The sequence below is a fragment of the Paramisgurnus dabryanus genome, chromosome 15 (genome assembly GCF_030506205.2).
Source record: "Paramisgurnus dabryanus chromosome 15, PD_genome_1.1, whole genome shotgun sequence".
NCBI classification, from domain to species: Eukaryota; Metazoa; Chordata; class Actinopteri; order Cypriniformes; family Cobitidae; genus Paramisgurnus; species Paramisgurnus dabryanus.
In genome coordinates this window covers 20103149-20127836 of record NC_133351.1, presented here as the reverse complement: position 1 = coordinate 20127836, position 24688 = coordinate 20103149, and the positions used below count along the sequence as shown (strand labels likewise).

The window sequence follows — 24688 nt, the reverse complement described above, 5'->3', positions numbered from 1 at the left end:
TGATTAGTACTGTAGTATGTACACGGTGGATAAAAAGTGGAAGGGAGGGACGAATAAGGACGTGCCATACATTTAAACTTAACAGACTGAAAACAAACTTCTGATATGATTCACAATAATATTGCCTCTCCTTTTAGAAAGTGAAAGAGCAACTCCTCCTTCTGGGCAAGGGAAGTGTTTGTGTTTCTAGGAAAACACTAAGAGGGAGAACAGGATAATAGCTTGCAAACTTAGGAAAACCTGTTGCGGGACTATTGGTGTTGCTGTAGGAAAAGTTGGTGAGTATCACTTCACTTTTGTACATTTAAAGTTTAATATGCGGTCATGAATACATATACAGTAAAATGTGAGGTTTAAAGTGACAGAGACATTTTGGATGATGAAATTCTGTTCTTTACACAGTTAGCACAAACCTTAAACTTTTTTTAGATCTAAAATTGTTGCTTTTCTTTATATAGGGTTATATGTTAAATGTGTTTAGTAACAGAGATACAACATGCAAGCTCAGCAAATTATCCCGAACAGTTGTAAGTGACATCTGCCCTGCTAATATAGGCTGTGCACACATGCACACTTTGTCATATTCAATACACTTTTTTATATACATTATTTCACTACTTTGCTACTTGCTGACTCTACATGCATGAACCGCAATTGAAAACAGAAAGTAACATATATCTTATTGTCTGCCTTAAAGGGATAGTGCACAAAGTTGACAGTACCCATTGACTTCCATAAACAAATAATATGGAAGTCAATGGGTACAACCAACTGCGCTTACCATCATTTATCAAAATATCTTCTTTTTGTGTTCATCAGAAAAAATAAATTCATACAGGTTAAGACCAACACAAGGATGAGTAAATTTGACATAAAATGAAAAAATTTTTGGTGAACTATCCCTTTAACCTATTAATTATGGTATACATGTCTGATTCTGTGTTCACTGTGGCTTAATAAAATAACATAACCAGTAAAAAAGTTTATGTATCTATTCATAGTTTATTTTACTACAGTATGGAAATGAAACACTGATGAAAATCCTTCTAACCAACTTTATAATGAACCACATGGGATGCCTTTTAAATAGTACTGAAGTAGTTCCTGGGCACCTGTGACTAGCATGCCATGTTGCCCGAGGCTTGCATATGAATGCTGCATGTGTAAATATTAGAGTGATAATCAAAAGAATGAGAATTATATAAAGAACAATAAACGCGAGTGATGTACATATAAGCTGGATAAAGCTTATGTTTAAGCACACAACACTAACACTGTGTTGTGTTTATACTTAGGAACTTAAAATAAAAGTTAAAGTACAATATTCTAAACATATACAATGTTTTGGAGTCATAGTTTCCATCTTCTATTCAGTTTTATCCAGCACACACTGAAATTAAAGTTTCAAAACATAAGCATGCTAGTGTATAATTTAATGTAAATAGAAATCTATTGCTGGATTTCAGGCAGGAAACACACATACAGGGTGTGGACAGTGTGTTGGTAAAAAGGAAGCAGACTTTGTTTTAGTTTGAGTGATAAAAGCCACGAGCCCCTTCCTGTGCTGATAAATTGTCAGCAAGTCAAACAAGGCTATACATTGAGAGTGTTTAATAGAAAGTCATGGACCACTATAATGATCCTAATAACAAATCTTCACATCAGACCTACATCTGACAGAAGCTCTTAAGTTCAAGGAGAAGCAAGGTGTAAAGAAATTCAATTAATTTAGAAAGTGTGCAATGCTGTAAAACTGTAAGAAAAGTTTGGCTTATGTGCATATTCAACGTGATTTAAAAAGAATAAGTGTGTATTTTTACATAAAGTTTGGTTGTACCACACACACATTTATGTTTTCATACACACTGAAACAATATAAAAATTTTGACAGGACTAATATGTTAATTATTTACACAATAACAACTTTACAGACATACAGATTTGTACGTTTTCCTGTTCATAAATATTAAAATCACGAACACTAGCGCTTCATACTGATTTTATCGACGTTTTCAGTCATATTTTCTGACTTATTATTATTATTAAGTTTACTCATTTACCTGAATGTTCATTATTTCAGAGAATTACAAAATATTAAAGTAGACATTTCACAAGACTTTTTTAAATGTAGTTCTAAACGTAGGTTTGGGAGGAGCCTAAACATTAAGGCCTGTCAATCATCATCATCATGGGGTATATAAGGCAGCCTTCAGGCCTCCCTGTCCAGCTGCATCCTTTTCCGGCATCCCTCCTCCTCCCCATCTCCTCCTTCACTCTCTCTTTCTTCCTCTTTGCAGTTCTGTTGCAGGGGGTTGAACTTGGGGCTCGAGCCCCAGCTTCAGGTTCGCTCTCTCTGAAGGTTCAGAGCTCAGGTACAGAGCTCCCTTCGAGGACAGCAAGCCAAGTTCGTTTACCATTAATCATTAAGACCTGAATGCACAGGCGAACTAGTGAAGATGTCAAATAAATCTTTGGGGTCTCCAGAGTACGTATGTGAAGTTTTAGCTAAAAAAACACAGATAATTTATTATAACATGTTAAAATTACCACCTTGTGTGAGCCAAAATGTGCCGTTTTGGGGTGTGTCCTTTAAAATGCAAATGAGCTGATCTCTGCACTAAACTGCAGTGTTGTGATTGGATAGTTCAGATTAAGAGGTGGTATTTCCCCTTCTGACATCACAGGGGGAGCTAAAAAAAAAAACGAAGGACAATGATTTAAAAATAGGGGGGGTGGCATGCATAAAATGAAACGAAAAAGAAAGTCGTGCCATGGACACGAGAAACTATTTATAGAAATTTGTGCAGTGTCACGAAAAAGACATTTGTGCCAAGGCACAGAGAAAAGTTGAATTTCATGCCGCAGACACAAAAAAAAAAAATTTTGTGTGACTATAACATGACGTTCCATGGGATCATGTTGACATTTCCATATTATTGCAAGATTGTATGCAGGACAATTTTGTAACTCTACAGTCGTTGTTTATGTAACTAGTTGTTTAAAATTTATTTTGTTGTTTCATAATGTTCAGCATCAGTATCCCACATGCAAATATTATTTAGTATTCACATTGGGATTTGGTTGATGCAATTCTTTGTGTGCTAATTTCTGTTGGAGCTTTCCTGCTATTTCCTTCCGTATGTTTTCTCTGAGAGTACACTGGAGTGAAGCAATCCCCCTCTCTGTTTCTCTGCAGGCATCTCATCATCTCTGAGAGCACTCCCACAGCTGTGCCTTTCACTCTTACTGCCAAAATATTCCTTTACGTGTTCCTAATGGACAACTCCACAACACAAGCATCTGGCATAAATAATAGTAAGTATTTTGTAGTTATGTGAACTTTCCAGAATAAGTGTGAGGACAGGATGACCAATGCAGTAATACAAATGGGGTGTGTGTACAAAGTGAAGAATTGTGTGAAATGAAATAAGGATAGGATACCTATGGATGTTCTATATTTATGTGTGTGTAGGCATGCAAGCCTGCATGTAATTTGGAGTGTGTAGTTTTATTATTGTGAACTGCTCTTTTTTCCTGCCAGTGCTGTGCAATACTCTACTTTCTTTGGCATGTATGATACACTGTAAGAAATCTGCAGCATAAAGTTGAAACAAATTGGTTTTGCAAGCCAATTCAACCTACTATTTAAAGTTTTGACTTGTTAAGTTGACAAAACTTATAAAAACAAGTTGAAATATTTAACTAAAATAAAGTATATGTTGATTTGACAAAAATGCTGCATTTTTTTTACAGTAGTAAAAAGTCAAACAATTACAATATCGAACCAATGTGTTGATGATTTGTTGCTCCCAGATGGCTCTTTTTGTACTTGATTTTGATTTCTTTTCACTTCTGGCATATTGATAGCAGATGATGCTGTTAATTTAGTGTGCTACATTGTCTAGATCAGAAACAATCAGCTGTGTAAACACAGAATTCATCACATAGACAGTAAATCCAAGCTTTGCTGTATAATTCACACTGTTCACTATTGCACACCCTGTCTTTTGAGATATTGGGGCAGTTTCCCGAACAGGGTTTAGGTTAATCCAGGGGTACTGTTAACTGATAATTTCTTGCTGTGATAGGACATTAAGGATTGTTTGTATTGGAACATTTTTTAGAAATTGGATCCCCAACAGGGAGGATAAAGTTTAGGCAGTGTATTAAATCCAAAAGTAAAGTAACATGAGCTCGGTGGTGCTAAAAATGCCAAAGTGATTAATTTTATTCCTAGGAAAGGCATGAACTGATAAAATGTATAACTTGAATCTAAAATAAGTTGCTTTGGTTAAAAGCTACTTCAAATAATTCTCTGTGCTGTAGAGTTAAAGAAATTGAGGTACAAAAAATACAACACTGAGTAACAAATCGCATTGCCGAGTAACAAATCCCAGCACTGAGAAGACTGAATAAATAATGGAGATATGACAAGATTTTCACTTTGTTCTGGGAGGAGGATGAAAAAGTTGGAACCAGAGGGATTGTAGATGGTTTTCCAGTTACAGGACCAGAACTGAGTCAATGAGTGTTTGTGTTCCTGTGAGGACAAAACCAACCAGCCAAAATATTGATTTATCTTCTGTTCTGAAAATCCTTTCAAGTCCCGCTAGCATGTGAGATAAAATGGTAAAAGGAAACTTTGTGGTCTGCATTCTCACAAAACAATTGCATACTGAGCATTCAATTTGAGTTGACTGACATTCAACCATGATATTGTTTTTTTTTTTATTGGGAACTATTCGATGGGCATCTATCTGTGTTGCGGCCTATTTGAGATTTTTGGTACCCATATGGTTTCTGAATATTCATAATAATTAATTTCAATTTAACTGGTCATTAATTATTAGTTTTATAGTTTTAATAACTTAAAGAAATCTATACTTGCATAGAGCCTGGGAATTCAAGGATGCAAATCATATCACTGCAATTTTAAAGTTAAACAGAATTATTCTTTTATCTATCTTATTAACAGTGTATAAACAGATGGGCACAGATAATGATTTCATATATCTAATACCTGGGAATACTTTAAGTAAGAGAATATTAATAATAACCACAATATTTATGGTTTATATGTTTTATATATTGACTTTTATGTGTTTATGCAAAATAAACAACGCTGATCCCAAACCAATTACTCTGATTGGTTGTTACACTCTAAAATTGTTGCTAAACAAAGTGGTTCACTGGCTCATAATCATGGGGAACCACTATCACATGGTGCTATCCGCTTGGTAAGTTATGATTTAAGGAATACTGTTTTTAGGTCCAAGCATCCACTTATTTCAATAGAGGATATTATTTAAATAGTTGTTTATGAGCACTTTGTATTCATATTATACATACGGTATGTGTACACTGCAGTCTCCAGGCTCACGAAAGCACTGACAGCAATATATTAATAATTTCATAAAAATCCATGTCCATAAGTCCATGTCTGGTCATCTTGGATTTGTTATGGAGATAAAAACTAGGATTGTTTTTTGTAGTTTTGCATAATGATATGAGTGTTTATTAGCGTTTTTATTCCTATATGGCACTTGAGATCAGTTGGATCCGGAAGCGCTGCATGACGTCAGACTTGACAAGCGGATAACATGACTTACGGTTCTACATATGATGTTTTATTAACGTAGTTTGGAAGGAACACGTCAACATAAGCTACTCAAGTGTCACCAGTTGTCTACAATCAGCAAATCAACAAATACTCTAGTATCACCAGCTGTCTACAGTCGGTAATCAACATATCTACCCAATCAGCACAAAGGCAAGCCCATATATATAATCACAGTCAAACTCACCTAAGGATTCTCTACAGTCTTCAGAATCCCTCCACCACCCCGTCTCCTCTCACCAGGTTATACTTCCTAAACCAAGGGGGGATACTCTGCATTTGGGTCAATTACCAAGCTTATAGCCCTCTCCCCAGACAGCACGCCAAAAATGTTTACTAATTTAATCTATCCGACTTATTTGTAAGTGCGAACTCGTGAAAAGTGCTACACAGGTGCTATATAGCACATAGGGTCCTATATAGCTATATAGCAAAAGGGTCCCCCTGTACGAACCAGTGCACCACTTTTAGTGCTATACTGTATAGCACAATTTTCAGAACTTCATATACTGAACACAAAAGAAATTCAGTAAATTTTATTTCCAATAAAATTTTATTCATTTTTTTCTAAAGCATATTTACAAATGTGTATTGTTTTACAACAACTTTACAGAAAACATTTTGAGACACAACTCAAGATAGAACTATGTATGACACATAATATTAGTAAAAAATTAATCAAAATTTACATTTAATTCAATTGTAGGTAACAGTTGTTTTTATATTGCATTTTATTTACACTTAAATACTGGACACAAATTCTGCATTCTTTCCGTTATGCAACAATTTCATGTTCGGTAGCCTGTTACAACAAATCTGAATTCAGCTTCGATCTTTATGTAATGTAATGTACTGCAGCACTAAAGAATAAAAAAATCCAACTTAACAACACTTCAGCTCCACACCAATATTTATCCATTTCTCGTATGTGATGAAGCAGCGGCTCTGTGTACTTTCACCCGCAGAAATGTTTTGCCATCAACAGCAGACTCTTTTATTATCACTAACAGAAGCAGGCGTTATTCTCAACCAGCTGTCTATAATCAACCTCGGTAGGCCTGCAGTCACTTGAGTGGCTCATGAGAGCACATGCCCATTAGTAAACTGATTGAAAAGCCTTTTCTCTCCGAGAACCGCAGACTCTCAGTGTGAATGACGGAGTCTGAGAGAGCGCTGGAGTGGAGAGAGGATGTATTCTTCCGAGGCGAGATGCATGACATATGGTTGGGCAAGATAGGAGCAGTTACCACTTGAGCCCGAAATCCCAGGCAGATGTGACCTCAGGCCAAGAAAGAAAGAGAGAAGGAGAAACAGAAGATTGTTTGAGGAAAATCAGCCTAGGGAGGGGAATGTTGAGGAGCTCTTTAACTGAGGCTTTCACGTGGCTGTGTGTGTGGATGACATATTCAGAATCTCATGACCATCATCACAAATGATTAAGCTTGAACTCACTGTTGTGGTCATGAGCCTCACAGTCGTGATAGAAAGGTGTTGGAAAGCTGCTAATAGATTCTGGCTGTTTCTATTTACAGAATTTCTTTGGTATAGGAAGAGTGATGCATGTGGTCGTCTCTCAGCAGCTGAAGTTTATGAATACATTCAAATCTGACAAAAACTTTCAGGATGTGTTGGAACTGACAGAAATAATGGATGTGACAGATTTAATTCTCAGAAACTGAGATTGTGACTTTTTAATGTTGTTAAATGAAGATAAAACATTCACCTTTAAAACTCCAAGCCTAACAAACCCTCAAGTTTTCACACTTCACACAGAAGCAGTGCTCATGCACCTGCTATTTATTATTGCTGTGCATACGAACAGGTGACAGCATTTATAGACGGTGGAGTTTGGCATGGAGGTCTGGGCTAAATCAGAGGTCACACCGCCTGTAAAAACCAGACTAAAGTCTCATCATCTAATTGACATTTGAAGCATCCAAGTTTGATTTCAATCATTGATTTCACATTGATTTCAGTCTTTAACATGACCTTACTCAGTTAATATTACAGATATTAATGTTATATCTTCACAGAATGTTCTTTACATTATGTACCAAAATTTTTGATTAATTTATTCGTGTTTTCTGACACGAATTTCCACTGTTTTTTGTGACTCTGGAGACGAATGTCTTTTTTGTCCTTCCCAGCACGAATTTCTATCAAAGGCTTTTCGTGTCTGTGCCACGACTTTCTTTTTCATGTAATTTTATATTTTGTTTTCTTATCGTTGTTTCCTATTTTTTTAACCATTGTTTAATTCAATTCATTTTATTTATATAGCGCTTTTCACAATTGCTAATTGTTTCAAAGCAGCTTTACATGAATAGGGAATGTAGGGGAAAACGCTGAAAAATCGATAGATAATATAAGAAGCAAAATGCAGCGGCTAAGAATAAACCTTACAAGCGAGCGTAGTAATAATGTAACGTATACATGTAAGTGCTAAGCGTAGGGGCCGTTCGCATGTAATGCAAGTGTCATACAGTATTGTGATTTAAAATCCGCTCTGTTCCAGACAGGCTAACTATTGCGGCATAAGTATATTACCCAGAAGAGTTATGTGATTGTTTTGTTCTGGATAAAGTAACTATTGCTGGATAGGTACATTTACTTGACATTTTATGTGAATGCCTTGTAAAAGAAGAATGTCTTAAGTTTAGACTTAAAGTGATCGACTGTGACTGATTTTCGAACATTATTTGGTAAATCATTCCAGAGCTTAGCGGCTAGATATGAAAAGGATCTACCCCCTTTAGACACTTGAGGTTGTCGCTTGGGGTTTGAGTTAGAATCACTTTTAACCCAAAACCTCCTAACCCAAACCCCAACTCTAACCCCAACTCCAGGTGAGAACAAAAGGCTCTCCTGATTTTGCCAAGTGGTTGATGTCCTCAGGGCAACATTTCAATCAACCAATCAGATTTCAGAAATAAGTTTACAGTTTGTTTTAAGTTTAAGCTTACAACCAGGATTAGCTGTTTCTAGACCATTGTTTTTCAATTATCATGTCCCTCTGATTTTAGGGTTTGGTTATGGTTAGGGTTGGGGTTTGGGGTGGGTTTAGGTTTTATTTAGAAAAATGTTGTCCTTGGGTCAACACAATATGATGCCCTGAGGACATCAACCACTTGGCAAAACCAGTTCGAGTGAGAACAAAAGCAGGCAAAAGTTTTAAAAGCAGGAAAAAAACATGTAAAAACCAATGCATAAAATGACATCCTAACGCAAACCCCGAATCTAACCCTAACCCCAAGCGACAATGATTTAAAAATAGGAAAGAACGATTTTTACCATAGCACAACTTGCCGTGAGACTGTGATGTACAGTAGGATGATTTCTTCTAGAAACAGTTAATCGCAAAAATGACTGTGTTCTAACAGACTGGGTCACACATGTGACATCCTTTAATGTGTAAATCTGATTTCATCAATAAATTTCATGTAATAATTCCCTGTTGTCAACAAATATATACCTATCTCCCAAATGTTGAACTCAAATCATAATTTCCAAATACTTTACATTATACCAAAAACAATATTATCTGATTCATTTAGACACACCTGCATTATGAAACATGTCTAATCCTTTACCTGTACGCTAGGCGGATGAAGACATCTGACGTCTCATGTTTGTTCTCATAAAGTTGCAAAGTCTCAAAACTTTAAAAACCTTTCTGTACACTTAGATTTGGTTCCCTGTGGATATTACCACATTCCTCTTATCTTCATAGACGTGCTCTCCATCGCCTCAAGCCCACATTCTCAATTTGATTTTTCCTCCCCCTCAGTGCCACAATCTGATTTCTGGGCCACAGAATAACTGTATCTGTGGCCGACTGACCCGAGGTCATTTGCAATTTCCTTTTCTTACATATTTTTCAGTAATTCTCAATCTATTCCTCACACTTTCAACGCTCGCAAAGATTAGATGGCCTAGTCCCAAAGATGATAGACTGACCTTGTCAAGGGCAAGTGCAAGCTATAGAAATGAATATCATATTCATAATTATAGTGCTTTGATTATGACACATGGTATTGTGAGACATATCCAGATGATGAATGGAGCCATCTAGGTAGCAAAGGCCTTTCGGATTCATTGGGTCACTGTTTAATGGAAGGTCTGTTGGATTCTGTATTTGATGTGTGCGGTTTGTCGAGGGCCAAGTCGCATTGGCTCACATAAGGGTCGTGAGTGTCAAGAGAATTTAAAACCTGACAAAACTGATTAACCAGAGTAAAAAATATAAAGAAACATGCTTTCATAACAACAATGATAAAGCAAAAACTGCTTCAGGGCACAATAGGCTAAATTTTTCAGCCTTTTGTTTTTGTGTTTTTTGTATAATACTGTATGAAGAGTTTGGTTTCAAAACGCGATAAACGCCATTTAAAAAAAGAGATACCACCAAAACCAGTATTGTATCAGTTCAGTAATAAAAAGTAAATTCTTAATTTTACGCAAAATCCAATATCTGCCATGTTATCTTTTCTCCCTTATTTCCCAAAACGCGATAAACGGCAGTCCTCCTTCTCTGCAGAATGCAATAAATCCACTCAACAAATCACAGCTCACTATTCCACGCACTGTAAACAACAATGACGGCGAGTTTTCCTCATCTACTTTGTTCTTCGTGATCAACAAACAAACAAAAACAAAGCAATACTTTTGATGGCATTGATAAACCAGTGGTAGTTTTCTGTGGCAGGGCAGAAACGTGGCGACGGAAAAATGCTAACACAGAATCTGATGAATAAACGTTTCATTATTTTACTTGAAGTCAACAAAAATCGAGCAGGACCAAAACTAAACAACTAAAAAATAACATGGCAAAGATGAATGCACATTTATATATTGATTAAATAGATTTATAGCATTTTGGAAAAAAAACTTGGTCATGGATTTATTGCATTTTGTGGAAAAAAATATCAGTTTCTATTGTAAATCTTTGAAAATCAAATTATGGATTTAAATACACTATTTATTACACCGCCTTAAAAAACTTAAGACGACGCTTATGCAACAAAAGGCAGCACTTATTGTATGTTTACTGCATGTTGGGCAGGGGACGCACGTCTCCTATCTCGGCATGAGCTGGACCGTGCAGTACAGGGTGAGACAGCTTGATAACTGACAGGACCATAATGGGAAAAATGCGCTTCACAAAACGCTCTCTCAAAGTTTTATTTCTTTATTTAATATAATCGAGTTTGTCCTCGATTGTGAAAGGTTTTTTACTCACTTTTCTCGCTCTATTTAATTTCAATTTCAATTTAATTTTATAAGTTATGTCAGCTTTTCACAGGCCAAAACTTAAAATAGTATGTTGAATTGACTTGCAAAATCAAGTTGTCTTAACTTCATGCTGCATTTTGTTGACTACATTCATTTTAGTTTCAACTTAGGTGAAAATTTTCATGTCAAATAACTGCTGGGATAAAATGACTCTATGCTCAGTTTGAAACAACCCTATGCAATTACTATGCAATTCCCATTATAGTCATTTCTACTAAATGCTGTCAGATAAAGAATGCATGTGTACACTCTTGGGCATTGTGAAGTGACTGTGTGTAAAGAGAGTATAAAAAGTGCTTTAAGGGACTTTCTAATGGTCTGTAGGACCCATATTAAACACACACCCACACACTTATAATTGACTGTTATTGGCCACTTACAGTAGCAGGTGAGAGAGTTAGTGAAATAAATAAAAATGGGCGGCTGTGCAATTTTGTGGAAGAACGAGCAGCTTGTATTTTTATTTGCACAGCTGCTGGGGTGTATCCTTTCTCTGGCCTCAATCACAAACATCTTTCCGTCTCCTCAATGTAACATCCCAAGCTTTTCTCCCACCCTTTCTCCTTCTTTAATACGTGCTGAAATCTTACTCCATTAGTCTCATCCATTATTCTCATTTCCTGCCCTATCTTCAGCGCTCTGCTCATTTGTCTTTAAGCAAATGGTGTGTTGTTTCCCAATTCTCTCTCCTTTATCTCAGCCTCATATGGCCATGAAATTTAAGGCTTATAATCACTGTCAAGGCCATGTGAAATACATGCTTGCACCTGTGCTATTGCTGTCCTCTGAGCTCATGGGCTGCAATACTGACTTTTATCAAAGCTGCATGTATGCCGTATGATGTAAATCGGTGCAATGGCTTTATGTGATTAACCTCCTTAAGCTAGCACAGTCGTGGTCTAGGCTGACAGACTCAATGAATACCTATCTTAATCAAAATATATGGACAGCTCTTTTCCGAAAACCGCTGGTTAAGCAAGTCACAAGCACGCAACACATACAATGCATCATCGCATCATCCCTTGAATTCACTATACATTTGTATTGTTTACATTGCACACACTTACGTGCAGAACAAATCTTTCTCAAGCAAGTCTGTGAAGCGTTACAGCACTACTGCTAACTTTCTTAGCCCAAACAAAGCACATTGATGAGCGTGCTTTTGCTCTTACTCTGCTTGTATGATTGAATACATGTGCTATTCTGGGAGATGTGCCTATACAAGCACTCCACCCTTTACAGTATGACCTCATAAAGGGCCATAGTCCGAAACTTACACGAACCCTGACTGTCACACGTCCAACTAGAGAATTCAACAGAGTTAATAAATCAAAATGCATGAAATAGCATTAGACATCCCCTTTAACTTGTTTAATACTTCGCCCAAGATAAGAATATGACACTGTGAAATAGTTTATATTTATGGTTTCTGACTGTTTTGGATGATTCACCACCACATGGGAAGGCTGAACATCCTTTAGCCTTCACAAAAGCTTCTCCATACATCAATTTTCTGATAAGATCTCGCAAAGCAATCATATCACATACAATACAGTGCAGAAATACAGTGGCCCGTTCTCTCGAGTAAGATAGAAATGACTATAATAAAACCTATTTAAGAGGAGGATTTAAAGGTCTAAACAGCCTTGGTGGTATAGAGGTATCTGAGAGGAGCTCCTGACCAGTAAAAGAGAGATTTATGATGGTCTTACAAGCTTACCCTCAAGGCTCTTTTGAGGCCTTTCCTGATATGGGACTGTGCATTGCAGACATAGTAAATAACTTGTTCATCAATATTTCCCATTAACAATCCCAGTCTGATAAGGGGTTACAAGTCATTCTGAACTTAACACATAAAGCGCATTACTTTGAAGAGAGCAGGTCAGTTGTGCTTTACAACTTTCTCTGTTCAAATGTATTAATCACTATGGCAGATTCCTTTGTTCCCCGAAGCACTGTTAAGATGAATTCTCATTCGTACCATCTTTAAAGGGCACAAAAATGTAAAGCAGTGTGAAATCTAATAGTCTTCTTGCAGGATGCTATATAGACATTTTGCTCTAACTTGGTTTTACTTTGACTTGCACGCCAATGAAAAATGTATCTAATTAAAGTGTGTTGATGAACTACAGCTTAACGTTTGTCTGGTTTGTTAGAGCTTCATTAGAAGCCATGGCTGTTTGCCGGATCCCGCAGGTTATTATCTTTTTTTCAGTGTCTCAGCTTTTGTTGTTCCTCTGCAGTGCAGGATTTTGCTTTTCATTTTTCGAACAGGTAGTTTATGAATTACAACCCTGTTGATTAAGAATATTTGCATCACATTGGAGGGAAGACTAGAGCTAGTTGTCACTGGGGAGAGAAGTTGTCACAAGGACTATATCTCAATAACTACAGGTTTGAGTCAAAAGTAAACAAAAATGCTAGTTTTTTGTAGTATAGGTTTTGTATGCGTTTGTATTCAGATATACATGTAGGCATTTAGCAGATGCTTTAATCCAAAGCAATTTACAATTATTTATCACAATTATGTGATGTTATCATATTGTGTTATATTTTCCATTTCATTTTTTCATTGATTTACTATTAAAACTTTAATGAAAAATCAATCATAAGCTATTTTATGCCAGGTACCTCAAATAGTAAAAATCCAAGTGCACTTTCAGAAAAAAAGGTACAAAACTGTACTTTTTCTGTCCCTGGGGTGGCCTAAGGTTCCATTTTGTACCTATACAGGTATACAAAACATAATACAATGTTGTACCTTGGGTACATTACTGTACCCCTAAAACTGGTCAAACATTGTTTTTAAAGGATAAGTCCATTTTCTTTAAAAAATCCAGATAATTTACTCACCACCATGTCATTCAAAATGTTGATCTCTTTCTTTGTTCAGTCGAGAAGAAATTATGTTTTTTTTGAGGAAAACATTCCAGGATTTTTCTCAATTTAATGTACTTTAATGGACCCCAAAAATTAACAGTTTTAATGCAGTTTAAATTTGCAGTTTCAAAGGACTCTAAATGATCTCAAACGAGGCATAAGGGTCTTATCTAGCGAAACGATTGTCATTTTTGGCTAGAAAAACAAAAAATATGCACTTTTAAACCACAACTTCTCATCTTCCTCCGGTCCTGTGACGCACCAGCTGCATTAAACTGCATTAAAACTGTTAAGTGTTGGCTTCCATTACAGTCCATTAAAATGAGAAAAATCCCAGAATATTTTCCTCAAAAAAAAAAAAGTCTTCCCGACTGAACAAAGAAAGACATCAACATTTTGGATGACATGGTGGTGAGTAAATTATCTGGATTTTTTTTTTAAGAAAATTGACTAATCCTTTAAAGGTGCATTGTGAGACTTTTAAAAGGATCTCTTGACAGAAATGCAATATAATATACAAAACTATATTATCAGTGAAGACCTTATGTAATGAACTGTACTGTTTTATTACCTTAAAATGAGCCGGTTTTATCTACACCTGCTTACATGGAAGACGGCTTCATGCCCTAAACGGACCAATTGTTCTGTAGAGCGCTTTTCACCCCTAGAGTACATTGTCTTGGATGATGACATGTTTGTCCTGTGGCGGCTACCATATGCGTTTTGAAAATTGATATCTTAATACAGAAATTACCTTTAAAAACTGTGCGAAATATTCACTAGACCCTCAAGCTTTCATATTTATTTATTGTTTTTAGATCATACTGGAACATACCAATTAAATCATAAATGTCACAAATGAGATGAACACTTCCTGTTTTAAGGTACACCTGTATATATGCGTTTTTACGCTGCTATCTCAACTGGACGCTCAGTATTAAGCAGCAGCCATTCAATTCAGATGAGAGTGAGAAAAAGAAAGGGAGAGGGAATGTCTAAAAGTGAGTTTAGTCATGCGTTTAGTGTCTGTTTTCACTCCCACTTTGACACAGGCAGTTGGCCACAGTTGAGCGATTTCCTGACAGACATCACAGGAGCTGCTAATTCTTCCTCTCACCCCAACATGAAATATAAAGGCCTGCTCTGACACTCCATCACCTCAGACATCAGACAAGGACCTTTGTCCCCAGCGTTTTGACAGTATACCAGAGCTTAGTTAGAGTACACGCAAAGAGGTCACTTTTATCAAAAATAAAAGTTCCTAAAAGGTTCTTTGTTGGTGTGTATGGTTCTCCAGAAAGAAAAAAATCTGTTGCATGAAAGGTTGTTTACAGTGGATGAAACAAAAGATATAGTTTTTTAAACATTAACTTAAAGTTCTTTGGAGAACCAACAATGGATCTTCTGTGACATCGCTGCAAATAACCTTTTGCTTACAACCTTTATTTTAAAGTGTAGTGAATTTGAGGCAAGGCAAGCTCAATCAATTTCATAAAAATGAATACACAGTTCTGAAGGCAAATATTTGGTTTGCTATTGTGCTTTGTGTTTGTTTTGGCATTTTATGAAGTCATCAAAAACTTAGTAGCAAAGTTGTGTTTAACATGAAACATGGTCAAAAAATGGTTCCTGTCACTGGAAGTACACCTTTGCATCTAGAGAGTTCATATTAGTACATTCTGGTACCAAAGAGTGCATATTAAAACATTTTCAAAAAAAGAGTACTGCCCTAGTAACAGTCTGGTACCCTTTATCACCATTTTTTGACAGTGTAACATAAAACAGTAGTTACAGTAGTGCATTAAATCTGAATATTTAGGGATATTCTGAACCTAGTTATCAAATGTGTGTAATTTACAGAACACTGAATGTCCCCTGACAAAAATGATCACAGTTAAATGCCATTACTTTGGTAGTCATCCAGTTTGCTGAAATTTGGACAGATTTTTAGTTTGGGCAGCGGGCAGAGCAACAATGAAGGATCTGCATTAATTCAAAGTGGAAAATTATCAGCTTCATGCTTCTCCCACCCAAGAACTGAAGGGACTGGAATTCATTTTGGCTTCTGGTTTTGCTGCCCGTCCTATCGGGAGACAATTACTAGTGCGCTTCAAAAGCCGGCTTTGGGCGAGATTAGCTCCACTTCTGGGAAGGTGATGAAAGCAAATGTCGAGCTGATGGATTTGTCGTGCCCTGGGTGTGTGTGTGTGGCATGGGCAAGGGGGAGAGATGCAGAGTGCAGTGCCTCTGGCCCTTGACGTCTTTTAGGACCAACCCATTGGGTTTTAAAGGCAGGATGTGAAAACTGTTCTTCAGATCTGGCCACGCGGCACAGATGTCCTCCTCCATGTCACAGTGTCTAACAGATTTCAGTAACCGGGCTAACGATGGAACGCCTCCAGGCGAGACAGGCTCCCTCGTGTTTGCATGGCAAATTTAGCAGAGATTTAATGCTTCCCGGGGTGTTGTGGCTGTGTGACTTCGAGAGATCTTTTTTAATGGGCTTAACATCCACCGTACTGTTTCAGCTGCAGAATGAGAGGACATTTAATGTTTTGTATAGGGCAGTGTTCTTCACATCCAACCCTGGAGAGCCGGTGCCCTGCAGAGTTTAGCTTCAACCTTAATCAAACACACCTACCTGTGATTTTCTAAGCTGTGTCTGAAACCGTTCCCTCGTTCACTCATTCACTATTCCCTATATGGGGAATGACAATTGAGTCCACTATATGGGGAAGAAGCAAATGAAAATGAGTGAGCGATTTCGGACACTGACGTAAATATCATGCGTCAGAGAGCTGTCGCAGAGATTCATCATAAACACCTGTGTGGCTTTATTGATTGTGCTGTGAAATGGTAAAGTTTACTTTCTTACTGTTTTTCACATTAGTCATGTTTATTCTATTAGTTGATAATAAAGAGAGCAAAACAACTTATAATATTTATCTACTGCTGTTTATTTATTGTTTAATAAAAATGTGTATTCGATTTTAAATAAAAGATAACGCAATTATTTTTCATTTGTTTATTTTCAAAAAGTAGAAAATAACTGACAACAAGAAGTAACAAAAGTGTATAAACCTAAATGTTTGGTGTTTACTGTCAGTATCCTTCAGCTGATTCAAGTTACGCGTTCATCTCCCGTTGCATCATGGGAAATATGAGTGAACGAGTGTACATCGAATGTACCCTCAAAATCAGAGTGCATTGTGGGTAAAAAGTAGTGAATGAATGTAGGGAATGAAGTCGTTCACTCAGGTTTCGGACACCACTACAAAATGGCCGACACCCGATATAGTGCACTATATAGTGGATAGGGAGCGGTTTCAGACACAGCTCTAGTGATCATGAAGACATTGATTAGCTTGCAGGTGTGTTTGATTAAGGTTGGAACTAAACTGTGCAGGGCACCGGCTCTCCAGGGTTGGATGTGAAGAACACTGGTATAGGGTCTTCCCATCTTTAAACTTTATCTGACATTCAAAGCTGAGGTTTGTCATTTTATTATATATTTTCCTATCATAGCTTAAAGTACAGATGTAATCTGATTTTCTTGAAACACTGTAGCTCTGTGGTACACAAAGCCTAGTTCACTTTTGGGTGAAACTGTCCATATATCATTAGTCTTTCATGCCCCTCTGTTCAATGAATGGAAATGACCCATGATGTATAAACACATGTGTCCTTTATCCCCCCATTAAGGGCGCACTCACACTATCCAAATCAAACCATGACCCCCAAAACCTGGTTCGTTTCACTAGTGTGATCACCCTGGACCATACCTGGGTGTGGTTTGGTAAGGAATATGATGGCATGTGAGAGGGCTGTGTGTCATCGTGCACCAAATAACTTAGAATAAAAAAACACAGACTTAACATTACGATGGGCTTCAGTGAGCAAAGGATCTTTTAAAAAAGACTTTTAAAAGGAAAAGTTAAAGAAATTAAAATATTTAAAAAATAATGTTTTTTATGAATCATTGACTAAATGGTCAAAGTCAATGGTCAAGATCGTAGAAGCTTCTAAGTTGTTGTAATTTTTTGATGTTGAAGGCCAATAGTTGTGCCGAATGTCATTGACAGTGCTCACAGTAAAATAATAATATCTGGGTACGTTGTGGTAAAAATATACGTTATATATTTCAGTCAGACTTTTCTTACTTTTAATGAAGTTATGAAGGGACACAGAAGAGATCCACGTGGACCAAACCTTTTCCGACATTTGGTTTTGTGGAGCTGGGAGCGCTTGATTGATTTATAAATAATTCACTGCCTGAGCGATTCTCTAAGGTCGTCATCATTTTAAAGATATGTTTCTTTTATATTAACCCACCCTTTTTAAAGGACACCTAATTACCAGCCTCTGTGGACACATATGAGGACATATAAAAGATCATGAGTGTGCTATACCTGCAAACGTACCTTAATGCCCTTCACATTAGCCAAATGTCAATGTTTTATGTCTCCCTAATTATTCTAAATATAATCACACTGTAAACACCACATCACAATGAGCTTTTAATCACAGTGTAACTGGTTATTAATCCCTAATGAGGGAGCTTAATTGTTCATGTTTTGGGGGCATCTGTCTGGTCAAAGCTGCATTATTTTTTTCTATTTAAAAGTAGCTTAGGGGTGTCACTAGATCTATCTCCATTTTGAAAGCAACATGTTTGGTTTTGCTTGTCCTTCAGTGAAAGTCAAGTCAAGGCAGCAGATGTTGCCTTTGCAATAATTCATGATTATCTTCAATCACTTTCTTTAACGAGTTTTTTGTCCCCACGGTGTCGGAGAGAATGAGTCTTACTGCGGTACAGCAATGAGACAGCTGTCTATAAAAACAAAGAGTCATGAAAGATTCACCTGTGTTATAACAACACCAGAAGAAAGTAAACAGTACGTGTTTTGCAAGGGATCAGTGAGGTGTGGCTGTATGCTGCTGCTAGATTGAGCAGAAAACTACAACAGTCATCCTTAATAGATTTTTTTTAGAAAAGCAAAGATCAGTTGAATGATTAGGGTCCAAAGGCACCAGCAAAAGAAATATCTGCCCAATATGTTTATGCTTATTACAACTTTTTTTACTTCTTAAACTTTCTATCTGTAATGTTTTTAATGTTAGTACTTTATTGTCAGTGATGTCAAGTTTTATTAAGGTGGACAAGGCCATTCTGTAGATACAATTAAATCTTTAGTACTTTGTTAAGTTTATTGTTTTACCAAAGTATATATATTTTTTCTGTCTTTTAGAGGGATCAGATGGTCGCTACTTCGAGGCTATAGTTGGAGGTATGTTTGGTAACAGTTCTCAAAACTCACATAGTCCCTGAAACATAAGTCTATTATATTTATACAGTGTTTTCAACAATGCATACTTTTTCAAATCTGTTTTTAGACAATCATGCTTTAAAGTCACTATGAAATTTAATTTTTATTGAATATTGTAGAGCTTTTTATAAATTAGTTTTATAAATTACGCATGTATTATTATTCTTTTCAATTCATGTGCCCTCATTTCAGTTTCATGGTGACTTTTAAATGTTAAAGGAACATGCCCACATTTTGGGAATTTAGCTTATTCACCGTATCCCCCAGAGGGATACGGATACGGATAAGTCCATACATACCTTTCTCATCTCCGTGCATGCTGTAACTCTGTCTGACGCAGCCCCCGCTAGCTTAGCTTAGCACAAAGACTGGAAGTGAATGGCTCCAGCTAGCAAACTGCTCCCAATAAGTGACAAAAATGTGTTGTGATTTGTATAGTCATAACGTGTACAAATAACAAGGTCATATGAGACATAGCCATCTTTTAACCGTATACATATTGGAAACTATATTCTCAGAAGACGAAGCACTGATACTTGGGCGGAGTGATTTGCACAACTCTGACCAAACTCTCTGCTCCTCACCAGGGGGCTTCTTGGGTGCTGTGAGCAAATCACTCCGCCCAGTATCAGTGCTTCGCCTTCTGAAAATATAGTTCCCAATATGTATACGTTAAAAGATGGCTGTGTCTCATATGATCTTGTTATTTGTACACGGTGTGACTATACAAATCACAACACATAAATATGAAAACGTTCAAGTTATTTTGTCACTTATTGGGAGCGGTTTGCTGGCTGGAGCCATGCATTTCCAGTCTTTGTGCTAAGCTAAGCTAGCGGGGGCTGCGTCAGACAGAGTAACAGCATGCACAGAGATGAGAAAGTTATGTGTGGACTTATCTAACTCTGAGGTATACGGTGAATAAGCTACATTCCCAAAATGTGGGCGTGTTCCTTTAAGCCCCATAGTGGGCAAGCCCATCTATGGCAAAGAAAAACACTTTAAGATGTTTAAGTAGTGAAAAACCTTAAATGGAACCAAATATTATCTCAAGAAAAATGTTGTACTAAAATTTGCAATATGCACAGAATTAATAAACCAGTTATTTCCATCAGTAAATAAGCATGCTTGTGTTGATAAACCAATTTTAAAAAACCATTTTGATGATCGCTGAAAAGTTTTCTGGACAAACAAAGGGGTCATAATTGCACAAGACCTCAGGATATTTCTGGAGGAGCAAAGAATGAGAGTACAACAGTGGTCTCTAATTAGGTTATTACACATGAATTATCAGTATCTGAGTTTGTACCTGTGCACAAAATAATTGGAATCAGTAAAACACAGCAGGGTTCTGATCATACAAGGTTTCTCAAAAAAATCAAGAAAATTTGTGTTCATTCGTTGTGTCAGGTGGTACTGTTTCAATTAGCCTGATATCACAAGAATTCATACATATTTTCCGAGTTGGCTAATTGGTATAAATTTGTACGAAGTTTATCAAACCCCCATCCCTAACCCCAACATCACAAGGGCAAAGGCAAATCATACCCAAATGTATGAATATGGTCATACAAATTAATATGAATTAGCCACCTCATAAAATATGCACAAATTGCCATGAGATGTGTTGTTTCGATTGCTGCTACACCTTAAAAGGTCATATTAGTACATAAGTACATTGTACCATAAAAAGTGCATATTCGTACCTTAAAGGTACATAGTGGTATAAAAGCATTTATCTTTTATAATATCTAATTTTCCTCTCTTCTTAATTCGGTATAATATGACTTTCTGTGTTAATCCTGCTCAATATACTGTAGGTAGGGATTAACTAAAAGCGGTACAAATCCATAGGCCTATAACCAGTAGTAATGCATCAAATGTCCTAATATAAACCGAAATGTTCTGTTCCTGTACAGTTCAGTCTCTATTTATAGCTTTTGCCCACAGGATATGTTTAAAGCTTCAAATCTAACCTCTCACTCTCTGTCTGTCTGTCTGCCTGTCTGTCTGTTCTAGTTGTCATTGCTGTGGTCGTTCTGGTCCTTCTTCTCGTCATAGCCGTCGTATTGCGGTATATGTACCAGCAAAAGGGCACGTATCATACCAACGAGGCCAAGGGCACAGAGTTTGCAGAAACGGCAGATGCTGCTCTTCGAGGAGACCCAGCCCTGCAGGATGCCGTGGATGAGAGCAAGAAAGAATATTTCATATGAGACACAATGCCTGGGCCTTTATGTGCATCAAATAACAAACTTCAGGCTGAAATGATGTCTGAATCATTAATTGCATCCTGTTTGCTTAAACAGCCTAACAGCTCACAGACTTTCAGCAAACAGAAAGAAACGTGAAGAGCATTCGAAAATCTCTAGATTTTGAAGTTTGTTATTTTGTTTCTTGAAGAAAAGAGGTTAAAAAGTTTAGTGGAGCATTTGATGGGAAACAGGCTTGCAATTGTAGCCTAAATTAAGCTATTAATCAATAGGGGCAAACTAGTTGAGACCAAATGCTAGTTTGTAGGTTTTTGAAAGTTTGTATTTCTCAGAATTTTGGAACAATGCTGCCATGCTGTAAAAAAAAGGTCCACTTTGTGTTATTCTTGGTTTAACCATTTAGTAAGCAAAAACAAACAAATTTATGGGAAAAACTTTTTTTGAATAAAAATTAAATTATTAAAAGATAATTGGGTTGCATGGAAATGACACAATAATTAAAAAAGTTAAAAAAAAATAAGATCATGGATTACAGTCAAGTGATGTTTAAAATTAGCTACTTTCTAATTTTTGTTATATAAAACAAAAGTTTATTGACTATATCTATTACCAAAATGTGGAGTTTGTGCTTCTAATGTTTAAAGCTCCACTGTGTAGGATCTACTCCCATCTAGCGGTGAAAGTCTATATGACAAGCAACTGAATATTACTTTCTAGCCCCCCCCCCCATTCGGAACGCGTTTTAACTCGTACGGTGGCCCGGCCGTGTCATGCCAAGGTTAACATGGCTTCCAGTAGCTACAAAGCAAAAGCAATGAAAAAAATGAAAAATTTGCAATGTCCTTTGCCTGTGATCCATCAAAGCACACAGATTTATGTTTAACATGGAAAAAGTCTGATTGTCATGATATGTCCGCTTAAAATCACATACATCCATAAACGTAGCTTAGACATTCCTTTTTCATCGACGCGAGGAAAAATATCACAGGGGCTGTTAAACTTGGTATTAAAATGTGTTTTCGTCGATCAGATCACAAGTGGACGAGAGAGACACATTACGTTTACACTTGGTGTTTAAATCCGTCTCTGTTTGTCCATTTTCTCTCCAGAATACTGAGGGGATGGTCTGTGGACGAGTCACACTCCTGTCATTTAATCATGAGCGGGAGTAATGATGGGTTTAAATGGACGTGAACTAATATTATGTCAGAGTACAATGCTTATGTTTTAAGTAAACGTTACATGTCCGTGTATATGTAAGAGCTTTCTCTCATATTGGTGAAAAAAAATCGCGCAACTTTCACACGCTTGTAAAATGAATCGAAAGACGCGCAGATCAGACGCTTTTATCAATGAAAGGCTAAAAATAGGGCTGTCACCGTGTGTTTGTGCTAGAGGTCAGAAAAGATGAAAAACATTTATCTCAGTACCTCAGATTACATAAATGGGCGGAGAGACGGCGTGTGTCTGTTCGAACACATTAAACCACATGCGTGTTTACACTAACAAGTGTTATGCATAATCATGCTAAAGTTAGCCAAGGAACTATAAAACTTCAAGTTTACAACATGGACTGTATCGATGTAAACGAATATGCTGAATTACCTGTGGAGAAGATATAAAGTACAACTTCAGTGTCCCTTGAGCCCCATCTTGGAAAACTAACTCCAATATTGACTTTGGTCTTGATGTTTTTCCTGTCGCGTTGTCATTTAAAATCCCCGTTTCGCTTCCTTGGCGACTTGTTTTAATGTCCTCGAGAATATGTCTTCAACAGGCTTTCAAATCAAAGCATTAGATCGCAGGTTCATCACGGTGTGCGGCTGTTGTAAAATCCGAAGGATTCAGCAACGCAGGTCACAGGCTGCATACGTCATCAAGCCTGGTTTATTTAACTCTTTCCCCGCCATTGACGAGATATCTCGTCAATTAAGAGAAAACGCTTCCCCGCCAATGACGAGATTTTCCGTCTTTCCGCAATACCGCTATTATCCTATTATTGCCCTATGGCAAGCTGCTGCATGTCCGTGTCTGTTTTAAAGATCGCTCTGAATGAGATCTCTATGAAAAGTCCGTCATAAAAATGAAATTATCTCTGCTTTTTGCTCAAAATATGGTGCTTTTGCAAAAACCTACCCATATTCAAAAGCTGATTGCAAAAGAACCACTAAAGGTAGGATGAAACGTTTTTTTTTTTTTTTTTTTGAAAGCAGAGGGTCTGTTCTTTCATTTGGTATATTGTATGTTTATATTTAAAGAAGAACATTTTGCATTAAACTTTGGTGAAAATCATGAAAAACGCTGGCGCTGGCTGGCAACTTTTTTTTAAAAACGCTGGCGGTGAAAGAGTTAAATCAACTGAGCATTACATTCACAAGTCATAAGCATATTACATCAATTTACAATTAACTAAGAATAATTGTCAGCTTTATAATTGTTAAAATTCTGAAATAAGACTGTCTTGATGACGTATACCGCCTACACATGCAACCTCTGGAGGCTTCAGCTAGCGGCCAGCGTGAGTGTAGAGTGAAAGCGCGAAAGGCAGAGCTTGAATTTCAGGAATGCCCCTCGTCGGCGAATGTATTTCAAAGATGGAGGCACAACGTGGATTCAGCCAGAGAGTGCTTCGACGGTATGCATTTTAAATAGCAGATTCTACACTTACGAGAATACTTTGATTAGTAGGGTGGAAGTAATTACACATGAATGAGCACATACTTTTGAAAGAAAACATGGGGTTTTGCTAAGAATTAACTCAAAAAAGTACACAGTGGAGCTTTAAAAAAATAACAAAATTTATCATATCATATCTCTTTGTATTTTTGTTTTCATTGTATTCGACACTGAATGTCAGCAACAAACATCAGCTCAGAAGAAAGTGATGATATTCAGGTGAAGTGAAGTTCGGTTTTGTTACACAGAATTTAAATGTGAGTGACTTTTTTACATTTAAATGCAAAGATATATGTGTTTGTCTAGAGTGTGAAAGTTGTTAGACAGCACTCCAGGATGTGACAAGTGGAACAAACCCAGAAGACAAACATAATATGCATATAATTACTGTGTCTTACAGATATATCGATAAAGCCATATGGTTGTTATTTACAGAAAGCTTTTAATTGCTAATATTTATATATGCATTACACATATGCTGATTTAATTGTGATGATTCTAAAAAAAAATAACGATTTTCTAAGATGTATTTTGACTGATGCTATGAAAGGTTGCTTGTAACCAGAGGCATCAATAGACTAAATAAGAAACTCTCAATGTGAGCGAAATATCTGTTTCGCCTTAACTAAATGCCTTAACCTAATGTCAGGTGTTTTTCAGAACAAATAAAATGCACTCAAAAA

The 24688-nt window shown here is 36.8% G+C and overlaps 1 protein-coding gene across 2 annotated transcripts; it reads left to right on the top strand.

The window, feature by feature from the left end:
* On the top strand, window positions 1-24688 carry gypc (glycophorin C (Gerbich blood group)). 2 transcript variants are annotated; one of them, XM_065292631.2, is made up of 5 exons: window positions 1-278; window positions 2298-2404; window positions 3197-3315; window positions 19039-19077; window positions 21136-24688. In XM_065292631.2, the coding sequence occupies exons 3-5, from the start codon at window positions 3276-3278 to the stop codon at window positions 21330-21332; spliced, it is 276 nt and encodes a 91-aa protein (XP_065148703.2). In that variant the 5' UTR covers window positions 1-278; window positions 2298-2404; window positions 3197-3275; the 3' UTR covers window positions 21333-24688. The 2 variants fall into 2 exon arrangements, with proteins under 2 accessions (XP_065148703.2, XP_065107586.1); XM_065251514.2 differs by lacking the exon at window positions 2298-2404 and having other exon boundaries at window positions 3-278.